The 17,339-nt window shown below is 37.1% G+C and overlaps 1 protein-coding gene across 4 annotated transcripts in view; it reads left to right on the forward strand.

Moving 5' to 3' along the window:
- Positions 1-17,339, forward strand: part of SHANK2 (SH3 and multiple ankyrin repeat domains 2) — a 352,436-nt gene that overhangs the window by 129,306 nt on the left and 205,791 nt on the right. For all 4 annotated transcript variants that reach the window (XM_066997187.1, XM_066997188.1, XM_066997190.1 and 1 more), the window contains one exon: positions 4,429-4,598. In XM_066997187.1, the coding sequence (XP_066853288.1) occupies positions 4,429-4,598 (170 nt within the window). The remainder of the gene's footprint in view (positions 1-4,428; positions 4,599-17,339) is intronic.

Genomic DNA, 17,339 nt, shown 5'->3' on the forward strand with positions numbered 1-17,339 from the left:
AGGCTGACTGAGAGCAAAAGGAGCTTCTTGAGATGTTGGTGATAGGTGTCAGGGGCTCTTTTCATGATTATCCTTGCTGCAGGGTTTTTGCATTCCCTAGGACTTTGCTGCTTTCTTTCCTCTCGAATTATAAATGTGATTTAGCAGGCACTCTCTGCAAATATCCTGCAGCTATGTCCCACTGGAGGGCAAATCCCGAATAATTAGAGTGATGTACATATTACAAGTAATATAATAAAGTAGATGATTGTGTCTATGTTTTGATCACAAATGGGGTCTTCAGCTTTATGAAACCACTTTCCTGTGAAAAGGGTTAAAGCTCAGGGCTAGAAAAATGAAGGGAGGCAGAGCTGGGTATTGATGGAGAGAATCAGAGATTAAATGTTTTGACGAAACACGTTTTATTCAATTGTCATTTAAAATATCAGGTTTGTCTGTCCTGTTTCCTAATACCAAAAATCATCCATTGGTCAGTGCAGAAAAGGCAAGAGTATTGTTAATCAATGCATCTGCTGGTTTCTCTTTGTAATTTGTAGGTATCTGGATCTTTGCTTGCATCATAATTCTCTTTGTCCAGAGAAGGGCTACGAAGCTGCTGAAGGGCCTGGAACACAAGTCCTATGAGGAGCAGCTGAGGGAACCGGGGTTGTTTAGTCTGGAGAAGAGGAGGCTCAGGGGAGACCTTGTTGCTCTCTGCAACTGCCTGAAAGGAAGGTGTGGGGAGCTGGGGGTCAGCCTCTTCTTGCAGATAACTAGCGATAGGACTAGAGGGAATGGCTTCAAGTTGCACCAGGGGAGGTTCAGGTTGGAAATGAGGAGACATTTCTGCTCAGAAAGAGTAGTGTGGCATTGGAACAGGTTGTCCAGGGTGGTGGTGGTGGAGTCACCGTCCCTGGGAATGTTTAAGGAAGGGTTGGACCTTAGAATTGCTTAGGGACATAGTTTAGTGGGTGATATTGGTGGTAGGGGGATGGTTGGACCAGATGATCTTGGAGGTCTTTTCCAGCCTTAATGATTCTATAATGTAGTTAAAGATACCTTGCATGTTCTTATTCTCTCTTTGGCTGTAGATGCCTAAACTGACAATAATTATTTGCACTGGTAACAATACTGCTTGAGAGTGGAAATGTGGTGCTTTGTAAGAAACAAAACAAAAACCAAAAAAACATTGTCTGAAATGTAAGAATCCCTGGAAGAAAAAGGACCTGAGTGTCTTAAGCCAATAGTTTCATTCAGTAGAGCAAACTACTGTTACTGTGCTATATGTTACAATAATGTCAAAAACTCATTTGGTAATAATTTGGACGCCACCTCACAGAGAACCATATCAGCTTAAAAACGTGTTGTCCATAATGAAGCTTCACTTAGGTGAGGAGGTTTTTGCAAGATGGTTTTTGCAGAATAAGTGCCCTGATATTCTACTGAGCACTGCTGAAGCCACCAAAGTGGGAGGATTTACCTTGTACTCGAAGACAGCTTTAGCTGGAAGGGATTTAAAGCACCTTTACATCAATATCCCTGGGATAACATGCTTCCAAATTCCTAGAGTATAAACATTTCTTTCAGAGAGGGAAAAATGATAAAAAAAAATAATAAAGTTTTGAATAAGTATTTAAGTAATATTTATTTGCTCTGGCTTTATTTAGCCACTTTCCTCTTCCCTTTCTGGGAGCCCATGATTTTGAAAACTTGCGCGAATGATAGTGGAAACAAATTTCCTACCTGAAATGCTGTGGTAATAAAATGGTGGTCTTTCTCTTAATGTGTCAGTATGACAGGTGCATAAACAGCTGTCCAGCTGAAGATCTCTCTGTGATAAGTACCATCAAGACTTGTTTCAGAGATGTCCAGAGCACCCACAAGTACTCGGAAGAGAACTGGAACTCTCTAAATGTAAAGTCAACCAAAACCATCTTATATACAATCTGTTCCTTCAGGCAGTGCTTTTTCTTGCTGCAGGCCTGTTTTGCAACCCTGAATGGCACCTTATATGACACTTTCCTCACAGATTTTATTTAACTGTAAGACTACCTACTTACTATCAGCTAAATGTGGGAATTGTTGCTGTCTCTGCTTATTATTTGCAAATAATACATTCACCATGAAGCTGTTGCTCCCCTTAGCTGACAAAGACCTTTTTGACATCACCACAGATTGGATTTTGAAGCAGCAGCAGCAGAAGGGGCAGGGTAACAGAGGAGGTCAGAGTGCAGCATGGGGTTAGCATCACCAGAGGGTTAATGAGGTTTCAGAGGGCTGTTTGCCTGGTGGAAAGGAAAGAGATGGAGAGTGGTGCTGCAGGGGTCCTTGTGATCATTGCAGCCTGTCACTCAGGTGTTTATCTTCTCACCAGGCTGCTGCTTTCCACACCAAAATGGTGTTATGAGGAGCTGAGAGAGGCTTGGGAACCAGCACCATGATTAGTGAAAGCAGGTGCCTGCACAGACTCAGTCAGGGCTGAGCTGTCAGGGGTGGCCACCTTCTGGGTGAGAGGGGAGCACATCTGTGCGTCTTCTGAAATCCCCACATCATCCTTCAGCTCCTTCATGGCGTGGGACGTGCTGGGCTGGGAGCCCAGGCCTGGGGCACAGGGGGAGAGAGAAGATCTTTTTAAAGAAGTCATCACTCCTATGTTGCAGCCGTGATTTCCTTTAGTAAGCCTGTCCCATGAGAGAAGATGCCTTCAGTGCAAAGCTTAAATGTGCTTAAATGTCCCCCCCTCCTCTTTCAGTAAAAGAGAAAACGAACAAACCTTCTGCGATAGAAGGTAAACACAATGCTGCTCCCTGGTTGCTACCACATTAAGCAGAAAATGCAGCTTGATACTGGTGGAAGTCAGATGTATAGCAATACTTTATTGATCTGGATTGTTAGCAGTTATGACTGTTTCTTCACCTAGAAGGAAAAAGGAATGGAACAAATGAACAGAAAACCGAACATCTTTTGCTGTCTTGCAACTGTGAGAGCCAGCTGAGGTTTCTGATGCAAATTCCTTGACAGACTTGCAACCAGAGTTCACTTTTAAACATTTAAGGACTGCTTATCTTTACTAGCACCTGTTCACAGTAGTAGAAAATCATGACAAGGTGAAAGGAAGACACTATTTCAAGCGGTGAAGAAGTTACTGCAGTAAAATGAAAGTGTTCCTGATAAGAAAGATCCACTATGATTTTTAGTTTTGAGGTTTTTGTGTATGTATGTCTGTGTTTGTTTTGTTTTGTTTTGCTTTTTTACCAGACAACTTCTTTACCTATATTGAGAAGCTCACTGACTCGTATTTTGGTAGGTGATTGGTTACAAAATAAAGAAGGGTGAAAAACAGTAAACACCAGCCTTCACACTACATTTGGTTTATAGCAATTTGAGTTAATTTCTTTCTTCTTAAAAGATCATGGAGTGTTGCAATGCTTGATCACCAATTACTTGTCTTCTTTTGGTACTCTTTTTCTTCAAAATCTTTATGAATATTCTTCTTTCTCACAATTAACTTCTGTTTCTAGACTTTGTGTAAGACCTCAAGATTTTGCATTTTTTCTTGTAAGTTAAATAGCAGAGTATTGGAATTTTTTTGTGATATATCCTATAAGTTTTCCACCTTCTAATATTTATAATATTTCCACCCTCTTTCTCATGCTTTATTTTTGACGGTTCACTCATTTTCCTGGGGTTCTAATAATGATCTCATATATTTTTCACTAATTTTCAATAATTTTTCTCTATATACCATAAGTAGATTGTATGTTTTTTGATGACCTATGATTTATCTGGGCATAGCACTCTGAAGTCATTGTGAGAGCTATTGATTACCACAAATAAGTAATGATCTTTTGGAGAATATGTTAGCTATAAGAACCTTGCTTTGTGCACATTCAAATCTAACATTTATCTGCAGGCCTTGGAGTGATGAAGTAACTTGATTATTTGGTCCATAGTAGAGTATGAAGTAACTTAAGTATTCAGTCTGTTCAGTCAATAATTCAGTTGTCTGAATTGTTCAGTTAACATTGCAATGTTACAGAGATATCCATTCCCAACAAAAATTGTAAATATTGATGTTTAAAAGTGTTTCTGATAAATTGTGGTTCTTGTAATGTATGGTTTGCAGATAAATTTTAAAATTCATCTGGGTCTGGAATGTGCAAGTTCAATTTGTAGAAAAACTAAAAACTTTAGTGTTATTTGTTTTCTTTTATAGGCCATCATGTTCAGATGCATATTTATCATGTTTCAGACAGAAAGATTTCAACAATTGAAAGAGTGTGTTTAGGATGAAAAACGTATTTTTTTTTCTGTAGGTTTAGATGTCTTACTGGAAGATGATTATGTTATTCACTGCTTAATTTAATCCTGACAATGTGATGGTAGATAATTAACTTTGATCATTTTAAATAACCTTTATATATATATATATGTAATTTCAATTTCCAGTGCCGTTTATGGTCCTAGTGCCAACAAGGATACTCTGTCTGCCTTGGATTATCAGGGTCCAAAGCGCAAGCTTTACAGTGCTGTACCTGGAAGACTTTTTATTGTCGTAAAGCCATATCAACCTCAAGGAGAAGGGGAAATTCATTTGCACAAAGGAGATAGAGTAAAAGGTGAGTAAGTACTTTCTTCTGATAGATGTAAATTTTATTTTAACGTACTTTTCTATTTTAGGAAAAAAGTCTGTCCTATGTTCAACAGAGATACTTTTATGCATTTGTTTCTTTAGAGGGTATTTTGCTCCTAGTTCTCTTTTGTAACCAATGCATTTTTGGCTACCATTTCAACTGAGATTTCAAACTATTAGTAAAATTCATAAATCTATGCAGTAATAGCAGCATTTTACACAGAGCATGTAATTGGCTTCTGTAGTCATTATAAAAAATAACATCAGAGCTTCAAAACTTTGTAAACTTGTTTGGTATCCAAGCAGCTCAGGAAGGAAACAGTGATAGGGTCAAGTCTGTCTCAAGCCCTTTCCTCAAGGAACAATTTATTGGTTATATAGAAGGAGTCTCCTCCCGAGACTTACAATAAGCAGGTAGATAGAGTCTAGTTGTAAATATTCTAGGGAGAAAGTATAGTGGTGCACATATAGTTTCTGGCTACTGGTGCACTTCCCAAACAAGATGTTAAAATCAAGATCAAAGTTTGTGTTATTACTTTGCAGGCAATAAGTAATTCCAGGTTTACACTGAGAGAGTGGGAATGTGGTTTACAGGATTCGGCTTCCTAAGGGTGTGTTCTTAACACAATTTCATCTGTGGTATTGCACATCCAGCTAAAACTGGAATTAAAGGACTTTCTGCCCAATCTACACAAGCATAATTACTATTATGGAAGGCAAATAAAAGGGAATAAATTCATTATGCTAAATAAAAATGTTAAACAGATGAAATTTTTCCTGCAACTGAAACTAATCTTTCAAAGGAAAATATCTCTTCCTTCTGACCCTATGAGTAGTAGTTAGAAATAATCAGGGAGCCATTAGAAAGTATTTTTTCTGTTTTGTATTTTTGGAAATGGTTGATTCTTGAAGCATTTGAGGGTTAAATAATTTTTGTTAACTGAGATCTACAGAAGGTATAGAACAAACCTCAAGAATGCTGCACTTTAAAGATAAGGCATATGCAAGATGTATTTTAAATGCAAAGATGAAGGAGAAGGGTTAAATTTAGAAGAGGTGGTGATTGCTATAGGGCTGAAAAGATAACATTTCTGGGAGATTGTTCTCTGATCTGGTAGGAAGCAGTGATTACGAGCAAAAGAAAATAGCGCACAAGAAAAAAAGTTTGGAAGAGCCAATATGAACATTTGATAAAACATTGTAGAAGTTGTCAAGTAATGGGAGTTATCTAGGCTAGAGTAAACTTAAAGTCAATCAAAGCTTTGAAGTTATAGAATTTCTTGGGAATGCCAAATATCAAATAAAGTTCAACTCACAAAAAAAACGGAACTGGCTTCAAATTCAAACAAAATTGAGAATGCTTTGCATGGTTTGGGAACCAAATTTGTAAGTATTCAGTATATGAGAATAAATGCAAGAGAAGTAATGCATAGTATCACTTCACAAAAGTCTTCAAGTGTCAAAAGAATGGGTACAACCTAGAGAAAGGTAAAGTTACATTATGAGTAACTGTCATGCAAAACATAAAGCAAATTGAACGCAGATGTGATCTTTCAAACTTTTACATAAGAATACTGAAAATATGAAGGCCTGGGGTCTTGTATGGAGTTTGTTCACACTGAAAGGGTAGAGGAACAAAACAGTAGAGAAAGGTGCATGTTGGTGAATTACAAGAAAATGAAAAATTGTTGCATATAGTGGAAAGAAAATAATAACAAAAAAGTGAAACTTAAGCATGCCCCAGAACTCTTTGCTTATGCATAATCTCAGAAAATTTAATACCATGAGGAAGAATTGCTGGTTCCTACAAAAGGTGAAATTTGTGGAGTTATGAGTGGTACAAAATACCTTTCAGCATCAGGCATGTTAGTAGGGTTCTACTAGATGCCAACAAATAAAGAATGAATATGGTTGGCTCTTTGGGGGCCATTGTATCCCTGTGCAACTGTGTTCAACTGAGTTGCTGGTTTTAAAGATGTGGTAATATTTTTCTTTATGAAGAGGATGTAAGATCGACATAGACCATAGATTCTTGTAACCAGAATAAAACAACTGAGACTCGAGGCAGTTCTTGAGGAAGGCAAGACAGAAAATGTGTTCCCTGACAAAACTGGAGAAACTATAACACATTGCTTAGGATGCTGAAGTTTGTAGAGACATTCATTACCAGGCTGCTTGTTTACATTAGAATTTAAGACTATTACATATATAAAAATATCCAATGAACAAGCAATTTAAATTTCAATTAAGAGTTTAATATTTAAATAAATTAATTCAGGAGCCCTTTGTTTTAAGTTACTGTGACAGTAGCTGGAAAACAATGCAGGAAGAAATTTGTTCACTTTTCAGATCTTCTTACAATAGGATGATCAAAACTTGAAACCAGTGATTTTGTGGGGGGACGCTAACTAAAGAATGTCAAAATGGTGAACTAGAAAATGGGGAAAATCTATGTTTACTGGAAGTGACTATAAATTATTTATTACTGTTACAAAAAGCAGGACATATCCATCTAACATCTAATCATCCCTACAGGGATGTTTCAGCTTCAAATGCATGACTTGCACATTGAACTAAAAGCTTGCAGAGATCTAGCATTTGCAGACACACTTGTTTTAGAACGTTTTATAGAACTTTGATACAGTGAAGTCTAGTGAGACTTTTTATACGTCAGTGCTTTTAGGAAAAGCTTGGAAATAGAAAAAAAAAAATAGTGCTACTAAGGATAAGGTCTTTCTGAGTGTAATTTAAGGCTGTTTGCACAGAAAGGCTGGAACACCATATCATAGTCTCCCATTGCTAATCAAAGGAACAAGTTTCAGAAGCAGATCAAACCTTGTTTTGTGTTACCATGTGTGGTGGTTTTACTCAGGTGGGCGGCCGAGCTCCACCACAACCGCTCTCTCACTCCCCCTCCTCAAAGAGGCATGGGGAGAAAATATGATGAAAAGGGCTCAAGGGTTGAGATAAGGACAGGGAGATCGCACAGTCATTATCGTGACGGGCAAAACAGACGCAGCGTAGAGAGACAGTAAGACTTATTACCTATTACTAACAAGCTAGAGAAGTGAGAAACAAAGGAAAGAAACCAAAAGCACCTTCCCCCCCATCCACCCTCTTCCACCTCCTCCCCCTGAGCGGTGCAGGGGAATGGGGGTTACGGTCAGTCTATAGCGCTTCTTCTCTGCCTCTTCTTCTCGGTCACTCTTGTCCCCTGTGCTGTGGGGTCCCTCCCACGGGACGCAGTCCTTGCCGAACTGATCCGATGTGGGCTGCCCACAGGCAGCAGCTCTTCAAGAACTGCTCCAGATATGGGTCTGTACCACAGGGTCCATCCCTCAGGAGCAAACTGCTCCAACCTGGATCCCCCATGGGCAGCAGCTCCTGCCAGGTCACCTGCTCCTGCGTGGTCTCCTCTCCACAGGCTACAGGTCTGGCCCGGAATCTGCTCTGGCAGGGGTCTTCCACAGGCCGCAGCCTCCGTCACTGCAGGTCCACTTGCTCCACCGTGGTCTCCTCCACGGGCTGCAGCGTGGAACCCTGCTCCACCGTGGTACTCCATGGGCTGCAGGGGGACAGCCTGCTTCACCATGGGCCTCACCAAAGGCCGCAGGGGACTTCTGCTCCGGCGCCTGGAGCACCTCTCCCCCTCCTTCTTCACCTTGGCGCCTGCAAGGCTGTTTCTCACTCCTCTCACTCTCCCAGCTGCTGTGTGGTGCAGCGTTTTTTTTCCCTGTCTTGAATATGCTGTCACAGAGGCGCAAAACAACATCACTTATTGGCTCAGCTCTGGTCAGGAGTGGGGCCCTTACCAAACATGGGGCAGCTTCTAGATCCTTCTCACAGAAGCCACCCCTATGGCCCCCTGCTACCAAAACCTTGCCACGAAGACCCACTACACCATGTCAATGGTTCCTCAGGTGTCACAAAAAATATGTCAGAATGCACACAACAAGGTCATGTAGAGAATGAAGAGTCCAGCTAAAAAGATGGTAATGCTTTAAAAAGGTCTCAGTTGGACAACAGTATGGAGGAAGAATTCAAACTTACCATATTTGGCAAAAATACAGGTTCAAGTAAACCGGATTCACATCATTGTTCCAGTGAAAAAGTAATTATTAATATGGAACAAAAAAAAAAAAAAAGGTTGATCAGCTCCCTCTCTGAAAGCACAGGCATTGGAGCTCTTAAAAAACTCAGTATTTCTTGTGTGCTAGCTATCAGATCCTCCTTTATGACCAGAAGATCCACTCAGTATCCAGTATATTTTCTGTCATGTAGAGACTTGCTTAGCAAGACCATAGTCCAGTCAGCACTGAGGTTTTGTACAGGCCACAAAATATCCTATAAATACAAGATCATTTTGTTTATTTTGGGGGTACACATAGCTGTTTGAGGTTTAGTGACTTTCTGTATGCTGTGTTTGGGAACACCCTAGCCTCACTTTTAAAAAGTAATAAAGCTTTGTCTTAGCCTTCATATAACAGCTGCACTGTTCTTTTTAAAACCTCGATGCTACCGCAAGTGCTTCTTGGGTTGTGTGGGATAGATACAGACCTGTATGGGAATTCCCCAAAAGATTCTGGCCCCTGTTCAGTCTAACCATGGAGAGATTCTCATTGCTGAGTGTCCCATGAAACTGATTGCAGTAAGGATGTAGTAAGGCGTTTACCACAGGGACAACAACCCAGAACAACATATCAGAGGAAGAGATAAATTTGGAAATGCTTTTATGGATTTTATTTTTCAACTTGCTAAAATAAGGTGGGACACAGAGGGGGGTGATTTCCTAAACTCTTGATGAAAATCACTTTTATCAGGTGAATACAAGGTAGACTTTTCTTTCTAAAACCTCAGAAAAGTGCATGAGTGCCAATAGATCACAGTAGATGATATTAAAAAAAACGCTCAGAAAAAGTTATGAATGGGCAAGGTCCAAAGAAAATGTAAACTAAACAAAATGGTCTTGTATTAATAGGATATTACATAGCCTGTACAAAAATATCTGCTTTATTTTTAGTTGTTAGTCATACACACTGACATCATTTGTGTGTCTGCCACTCATGAGAGAAGGACCATGGTTGTTGTAAAATTAAACCTGATATCTTTATTTGTACAGGCTTTATTATGAAAACATAAATGAGAAAGAGCTAGCTTCATTCCCCATTGAAAAATTTTTTAACATATTTTGTTTCTTTTTAATTTTATACCTAAAAGTCCACATCAATAAATCTGGCTTAATCCAAACACACATACACCCATATATATAATGTAAAGTACCTGCAAAATTTATTTTAATCATCTTTTGCATTGCTAGATATAATTCTTAAACTGTAAGTCAAACAGCATTTTTGAAACAAAACCCAGAAATATGAAGAGAACGCAATGTTTATAAGGGCTTTGTGAGTAAAGAATGAATAGCTTTCTGTATCACGAAGACAAAACAATAAGGAAGAATCTGTGCATCCCTGAGAAGGTTAGCTGTGATTCAAATCTGTACTTGTATACCTTGTTGTGAGGTTAACAGATGCTACTTCTGTTCATAACTCAACAAGGAGCAGACAATCTTCAGTCTCTTAGAAACAAAACAAAACAAAAGTTCTTAAAAAAAAAAAAACACAAACTGTTATATTAGAGCACATCTGAAATGGACACAAACGATCCATTAGTGACCTGGAAAGAAGAAAAAAAATGCTAAAAAAAAATAAATCAGATACTTTGAGAATTTCTGATTTGTCACCCTGCTCACAGTTTTGCTCTTTATGTTTTTCTATTATTATGTGCTTTTATTACAGTTTTTTTAATTTGCCACATGATGTCTAGTTATTCCTCCTAATTTTCATGTTCCCAAACTGTGGTCTACTGTGTCCTACAACTGTCTTTTATTTTTACTTTCATCTCTTATTTTTGTTGCCTGCCCCGATATCACCATCTCTTCTGTTTCACCTAGAAGGCAAATGCAGGGGCCCGTTCTGGAAAATGTTCGTTTTTTTTTAATTGTTACTGTGATTAAAGAAATTTTCTAGTGTTCACTGTCTAGTGAAAAATGGGGAGTTACTGGTGTCTCAAATATGCTCCAATGTAGACTTTTTTGGGAATCTTGTCAGATGCCTCCTGTGCAGGCGCAGTTTACCACATCCAAGGTCTGCTCCCGGCTACATTCTCTTGTGTGAGAGAAACAGAAGTAATTCAGTAGCGGTGATCCAAGCATCTGTTCTATCAGAAAGTCAGCAGTTCTCCGCATTAGAAATACTGACCCTTGCTACACTGCTTTTATTTCAGCGTGCTCTCAGCCAGTAGGGCAATCCAAATATATCACTAAGATTTTCATTTCTTGTGAAATCTACTTGTAAGTCATTTTGAAAAAGAAAGATTATTAAACCCCTGCTGTGCTTGAAAATATTGCCAACAGACAGTGTTTGTGGGCAGAAGAAAAGTTGGTCTCCAGAGCTTTTGCACTTGTTAGATTAGTAAATAAAATACTGGAAAGGGAAAAGCTACAGAAATGCTGTTTTGTTTCTTCAAGAGCATTTTGCACCCTGTGCGAATAAGCATGGCAGCAGAATTTAACCTAAGAGGTTTGCATAAGTATTATTTTGCTATAAAATATGAAGGATGAAATTAATGTGAACTGAAATATTAACCTTACTTAGATTCATTGGTCTATTTATCTTCCTTACTGCCTTCTGACTTCATCAGTTTGACTGAAACTTCTAACAAATAATTATGACTCATCGCAGATAATAACCTAATTCATTTCTTCCAGTTACTTGTACCTGAAGAACAGGAGAGAGAGTTGTGCTTGTGACCAGCACATCAGAGTGCTGGGACAAACACAAAGCCTTGCTGCTGCTCCAGCAAGAGTGCTCGCTTTGCTATGGAGGCTGCAGGAAGGTAGTTAGGCCATAAGACCATCTACAAATCCCCATCATCTTAGCTTATGCCTACTTAAATACAGCCTACCTTCGGTAATCAGAAACTGGCCCAAAATATTCAATAGACATGGAGTACCAGCATGAGGAGCTATGAACTGGATATGTGCACACTAGTATTGTCTGACACAGCACTATGGACTCCAGATCTGAGTTGGTTTGGGATCTCTTTTCAGATTAATTCTCCCTGCTGTGTTCCCCCAGCCTGTAATTTGGGCATCACTGTGGAGAAGAGCAAACTTGACTCTGCCAGCACCATCTCAGCAGAGATGGTGATAAAAGTTACAAATCAGATTCTTCCAATGCTTGATTTGAATTTCTCTTCAATATTCAAAGCAGTGTGAAAGAATTGTTTCTCACATTTTTTTCATCTCTCCTTCCCTTTCTCCAAAATATTGAAGAAACACCTAAACAACAGGAAAAAGATTAACTTTATAGAAAGTTTTTAACAAAGGTATGAGGAAGAAAAAGATATACAGGGCCAAATCTTGACTTGAACAGCACAGCTCATTCAGTTCCATTTCAGTTGAGCTCTCTTTCCTCAGATTTAGAGGATTAAGGGCAGATTATTGTATTTGTAGACTTTGATGTAGTGAATGGTTGTTCTGTTAACAATCCATCATTATTAACTACTCTTCAACCCAGGGCCTGTTCCTGAACATCACTTGTTTTCTTTCTTAAGAAAATACAGGTGATAAAGGAAAAAAAGCTGCTTTGAATCAGGATCCAGCCTGACATCAATTGTAGCCATGGTGACTGTGGCTGTGACACATACCCAAAACCTTAAGTTAAAGCTTCTCTACCTCACCGTCCACTTGTGGTGTGCATGGCCACAGAGACTGATGGACAAGATGTGCAGTAGGATCAACCAGGAGATGTACAGTAAGATCAGGGTCTTGTAGTTAGACTGTTACTAGAAATCAGGCAATTTAATACTGAATTACAGGTAGGTAAGGTAGTTTTTCAGATAAACCAGCGGGGTCATTTGGATTATAGAAATTTGACTAGATTACCCAAAGTCACAGCTGATCACACATTGGTTTTGGAGGCAAAACTGGAAGTTAAATGTAAGTTTTGAAAGTGAGGAATGTTTCCTGTCCATGTTATTTCCCTAATTTCAGTTCTCTGTGTGGTTTTACAGCCAGAGATGGGGAAGAACTGCTGAATTTGCTCCTCCACTAAAAGAAATGTCTGTGGAGCCACAGTTGAATTTGACTGTTCAGGTCAATCATGCAAAATCAAATCATGCAAAAATTAACTGCGGATACACAAGGCTTTCCTTCCAGATTGTACATGGACTGCACAGGAACATTTTCTACATGGCAGCTGGGGCACAGTCACTTGTTTGCATGCTGGAGGCCTTAACGTGGTTGTCATCAGGACTATAGACAATTACTTCCTTTCCAGTGTTTTTGCACTGATCTCAAGTTATGTCAGTCACTCTTGATTATGTATTTTAAAGCCAAAAACGATCTGCCCATAAGACAGAACAGACAGATCCTGTTCATCATTAATCACAGGGAGGGGGTAAGGGATACATGTCAGGAACAAATAGGGATAGGTAAAGACAAGGAGAAAAAATTAAACTAAAACCACATTTTCAGAAAAAGCTTTATCCTTAAGAGAAAGCAAGATTAAGTTGTAACTTGTGCTGACCTTCATTTATTTGGCTTGTAAAATGTGAGTCAAGGTGCACTTCAGATGCAGAGAACTGCCACCCTGCACAGTACTTGTCTATTAGTTTACTTTTCTGTTTACTTGGTTGTATCCAAACATTGGTTAAACATTGACCTTTTTGATATTGAAATGTATTTGAAGGAAAGAAGTTGCCATTATAACACAAGATTAAGAAAATACATTTTCAGTTGTGACCTTTTTAAGGAATGTTTTAAGCAAAACTTTTCTTTAGTGAAATATGTATTCTTGGATATTGTCATTGTATTCTTGTCATTTGGAAGCTGTCCTTACTAAGGGCAGATGATTCTGAAAATTTACATCAAACAACAGTTATTTCTAAAAGAGAAAAGACTAAATTATAATATATTTCTGAAAGAAGTTGGGTCTCTGCCACAGGAAAAAAATACATAGTTTAATTAAAACAAAACAAAAAACAATAACAACAAACAAATTTGGAAGATAGATTGTTATATCAAGAAACACAACCATAGCTCAGGTTTGCACTGAGCCTTCCTATCTACAATTCAGATGAAAGACCTTTATATTTCGTTAGGTAAATGGCACTTTTTAGCAATAACTGAACAACGGAACCAAGGTACATAACATGTTCAAACTGCAGTTTGAATGGAAGGGACACTATTACCATCCCTTTCAGATTAAGAAAGAAATTCTGAATTTTTCTGCTTTCTACTGTGAGTTCCAGAAGGCTTTCAGTTTACATAATTCCACCTCTCACTAAAAGTATTGAGATATTCAGCTGCTCATGATTTGCAAATATACTTGCTTTTAGCTCTGATGGCTCTTACATCAGCATAGGCTAGTTCAGACTTTTCAGCATGTTTTCAACTTTGCATTATTGCCATTGTGTTCATTTATTTTTTTCTCTTGGTTGTAGAATTTATTTATTTTTTTTCGAGAAGATGATCTGACATTCCCAATCCATATCATCATTTCTTTTCCTGGGAAAAAAGAGTGCAGTTTATACAAGCACCAAAAATTGATTGTAGATATTTGAACCAGTTTCAGATATACCCTGTAACAGCTATAGAAAATGGCTTGTATTTGGTTGTAATTTCCATTAAAATGTTAGCAAATAAGGATATGTAGAATAATTAATTAATTTAAATTTCAATATTACAAGAAATTTGGAAATTGTTTGCACCGAAAATTGATGGAAAAATATTCTTACACCCTATTTCATCATTATTGCATAATGAAAGGAGCTATAATGTGGAAGAAAACAGCTTTTTTGTTGTTGTTTGGATTAATGTGAATTTTGGATAATATATCACGTAGTTAAGCTGTTTGAGATAAGGATGTTATATTAAAATTAGTTATAATATATACGCCATCAGTAAACTTAGAGAAGAGATAAAACACCTTATACTAGACTGGCACTATATATCATTTCCTTGTTATTTTTTTGGACTTTGGCAAAGCAGAATCTGGCTGGTATTAGGTATAATACTTTAATGACATTAAAGTATAAGATCCTGATAGACATCTGCTTATGCATATTTTCATGTTATTAAACTTTTTGGTATTTATTGGATTTTGATTTGAACTTTTGCTCATATAATTAAACATAATTCTTCTTTTTAAACTATAGTTTTGTTGTGAAAAGACATACCAGAATTCACAATGTTATTAGAGCATTAATTTTACTCTTGTAACATCAGATTCTTTTTTGTAATTCATATTGTGTGTAAAGAGACTGTGGCCTCCTCTTGCCATAGCAACCACATCTTTTGTTTTTACTAAAAGAAAAAGGAAAAAATAAGCTTGAAATGGTAAAGCCTAATTATTAATTTTGGGAAAGTTATCCTTTGATTTACCATTGTTATGTCCTTCAGAGAGGAAAATGTTGATTAGAAAGTCTCTTGCTGATACCAAATTATCTATTACAGCATATCTCTTATGCACTGTTTTGAGAGAGAAAGTAAAAAAATTAAGGCCACATTCTGAAAAAGCTTTCATGGGTACAAAAGATATATACATATTTTTTATTTATCCTTTAAGTTCCCCATTACCTACATTGGAATGCATGAAGTGTTGCCTGTTTTTATAGATATGTAGATTATTATGATTTTGGCTCCTGCTGAAGAATTTCTTATTAATGCTGAAGAATTTACTTATTAATAAAACTTGAGATTTATTTAAAAAGATTATTTCAAATTTCATTTTTTTTTTTTTGGTAGGACAGAACCTACATCTTTATCTCAAATTTTGCATTTTGAGTATTAGGTTAAGTATGTGTTTTTCCTTCATCTCACTAAAAATTCATCTTGTCTCAGTACATCAACCGTATTGCTAGTTTTTCCCCACATTTACTCCTTGTGTCATCTGCGTGCCTCTTGCAGTTCCATCAGGTTTTCACCTCCTTACTTGGAACCCATAATGCTGTTCTTCCTTAATAAGAAGTCCAAAGACTCAGTTATTTTCTTTGTAGATATAATCTCTAGTCTTGAACCAGAATGGTGAAGGCTGTCTGCATTCTGGCAATGCCTCATTTTCTCTTCTTCCTCTTTTCCATAGGTGTTATGTCTTCAGTCATATCTAAGGGTATTTCTGCTTTGCTCTTGCTGTTAGCAATTGCTAATATTTAATAGTCCATGCAATAATGATCTAAAGTGGGAGTGTTTTTGCTTTGCATGTCCACTTTTTGCCTTGTACTCACATATAGACTTAAAAAGCATATTCCTTCTCCCATCTTGACTTGAGTGTTTTATCAGCTGCTACCATAAACTTGTGAAATTACTCTATGGGTGTGATGTACCCAACTTCTTTCTCACAATACAAATGCTTTTTGGAGATTGAAATATTCATGTAATTTGGAAAATCAAAATAGCAGATCTGACAGATTAATAAAATACTGAATTAGGGAAGTCTTTCTTAATTGCTAAGTAGTTTTTGTTCACCCTATCTTGCCAGTCTGTGGAGTGAAATCAGGACTAAGATTCAAAAATGAAAACTCTCCTCACCATGTGTCTTTTACTGTCTCACATTTTGCAGTTTCATTCAGTTGGTTGGAATCCTTTATTATTTGAAGTTAATCATGTATTATTTGAAGTTAAATCGGTGTACAGTAGGATGCTACAATACTTACAATATCTATATGTATATTATTAATTACGTCTTCCTACTTTCTTGTCTCATATATAAGAAATACACTCTATTCTTACATGAACAAAGGGTACATTGTTAAAAATGTATTGAAAGGTGATGAGTAGTTGGTATTGGGTGCATGAACAGGCTTCTGTTTTATGTAACACTGAGTTATCAGATTTACTTTGGGTAGAACTATACGCAACCTTTAACCATTTTCAAGAACAACTGGAATGTATCAACATGTTTTTCATTATTTTTGCCCCAAATTTATATTTATTAATACTTTGATTTATGTATTATTTATTTTATTAAAATCATTAAAGTACAGATCCCGTTTCTTCATTTTGACTTGCATTTCAATGTAGAGATGCAATTTCCTGCTTATGTAAACATTAGCAATAGGTCTTAGGTAACTAAAAGAAAAGGAATGCTAAACATTTTTTATTTGGCTTTAGTGTCACTGTGGAGTTGTTGCTGTCTTCCAAGGTCAGTGCCCTCCCATATTAGCTTCTAACTTCCTAGCTCGCTATAGGTTTCCTCACATACATGAAGTCTGAGAGGTACTTGATAAATTGTAAATTTAAAACCCATCCAGGTATAATATTTTGCCTTAATGGGTGTTTCCTTAATGGGGGTTTATTACGTACTTCTTACTGAAAGTGATCTGTAAATATGCAATTCATGGAATCTGTGTATCTGAATGTACAGTAGAAAAGGGCTTAAAATTGATCTATTTAAAAACATTTTTCTGTCAAATTTCTGTTAACAGACATCCACGCTCCATAGGCAACAGCACAAATAGCTTAAGACTGCATTAATGACAAACTAGGTAAATATTTAATTTCAAACTCAGTTTTATAGATACTGATTTTTCAGACCAAACATCTTACTACTCCTTTAGTATTAACAGGGCATATCTATAGATATCTATATATTATATATATATTATATTATATATATTATATATATTATATATATTATATATTCTCTATATCTAGATATAGATAATA

The sequence above is a fragment of the Anser cygnoides genome, chromosome 5, assembly GCF_040182565.1.
Source record: "Anser cygnoides isolate HZ-2024a breed goose chromosome 5, Taihu_goose_T2T_genome, whole genome shotgun sequence".
NCBI classification, from domain to species: Eukaryota; Metazoa; Chordata; class Aves; order Anseriformes; family Anatidae; genus Anser; species Anser cygnoides.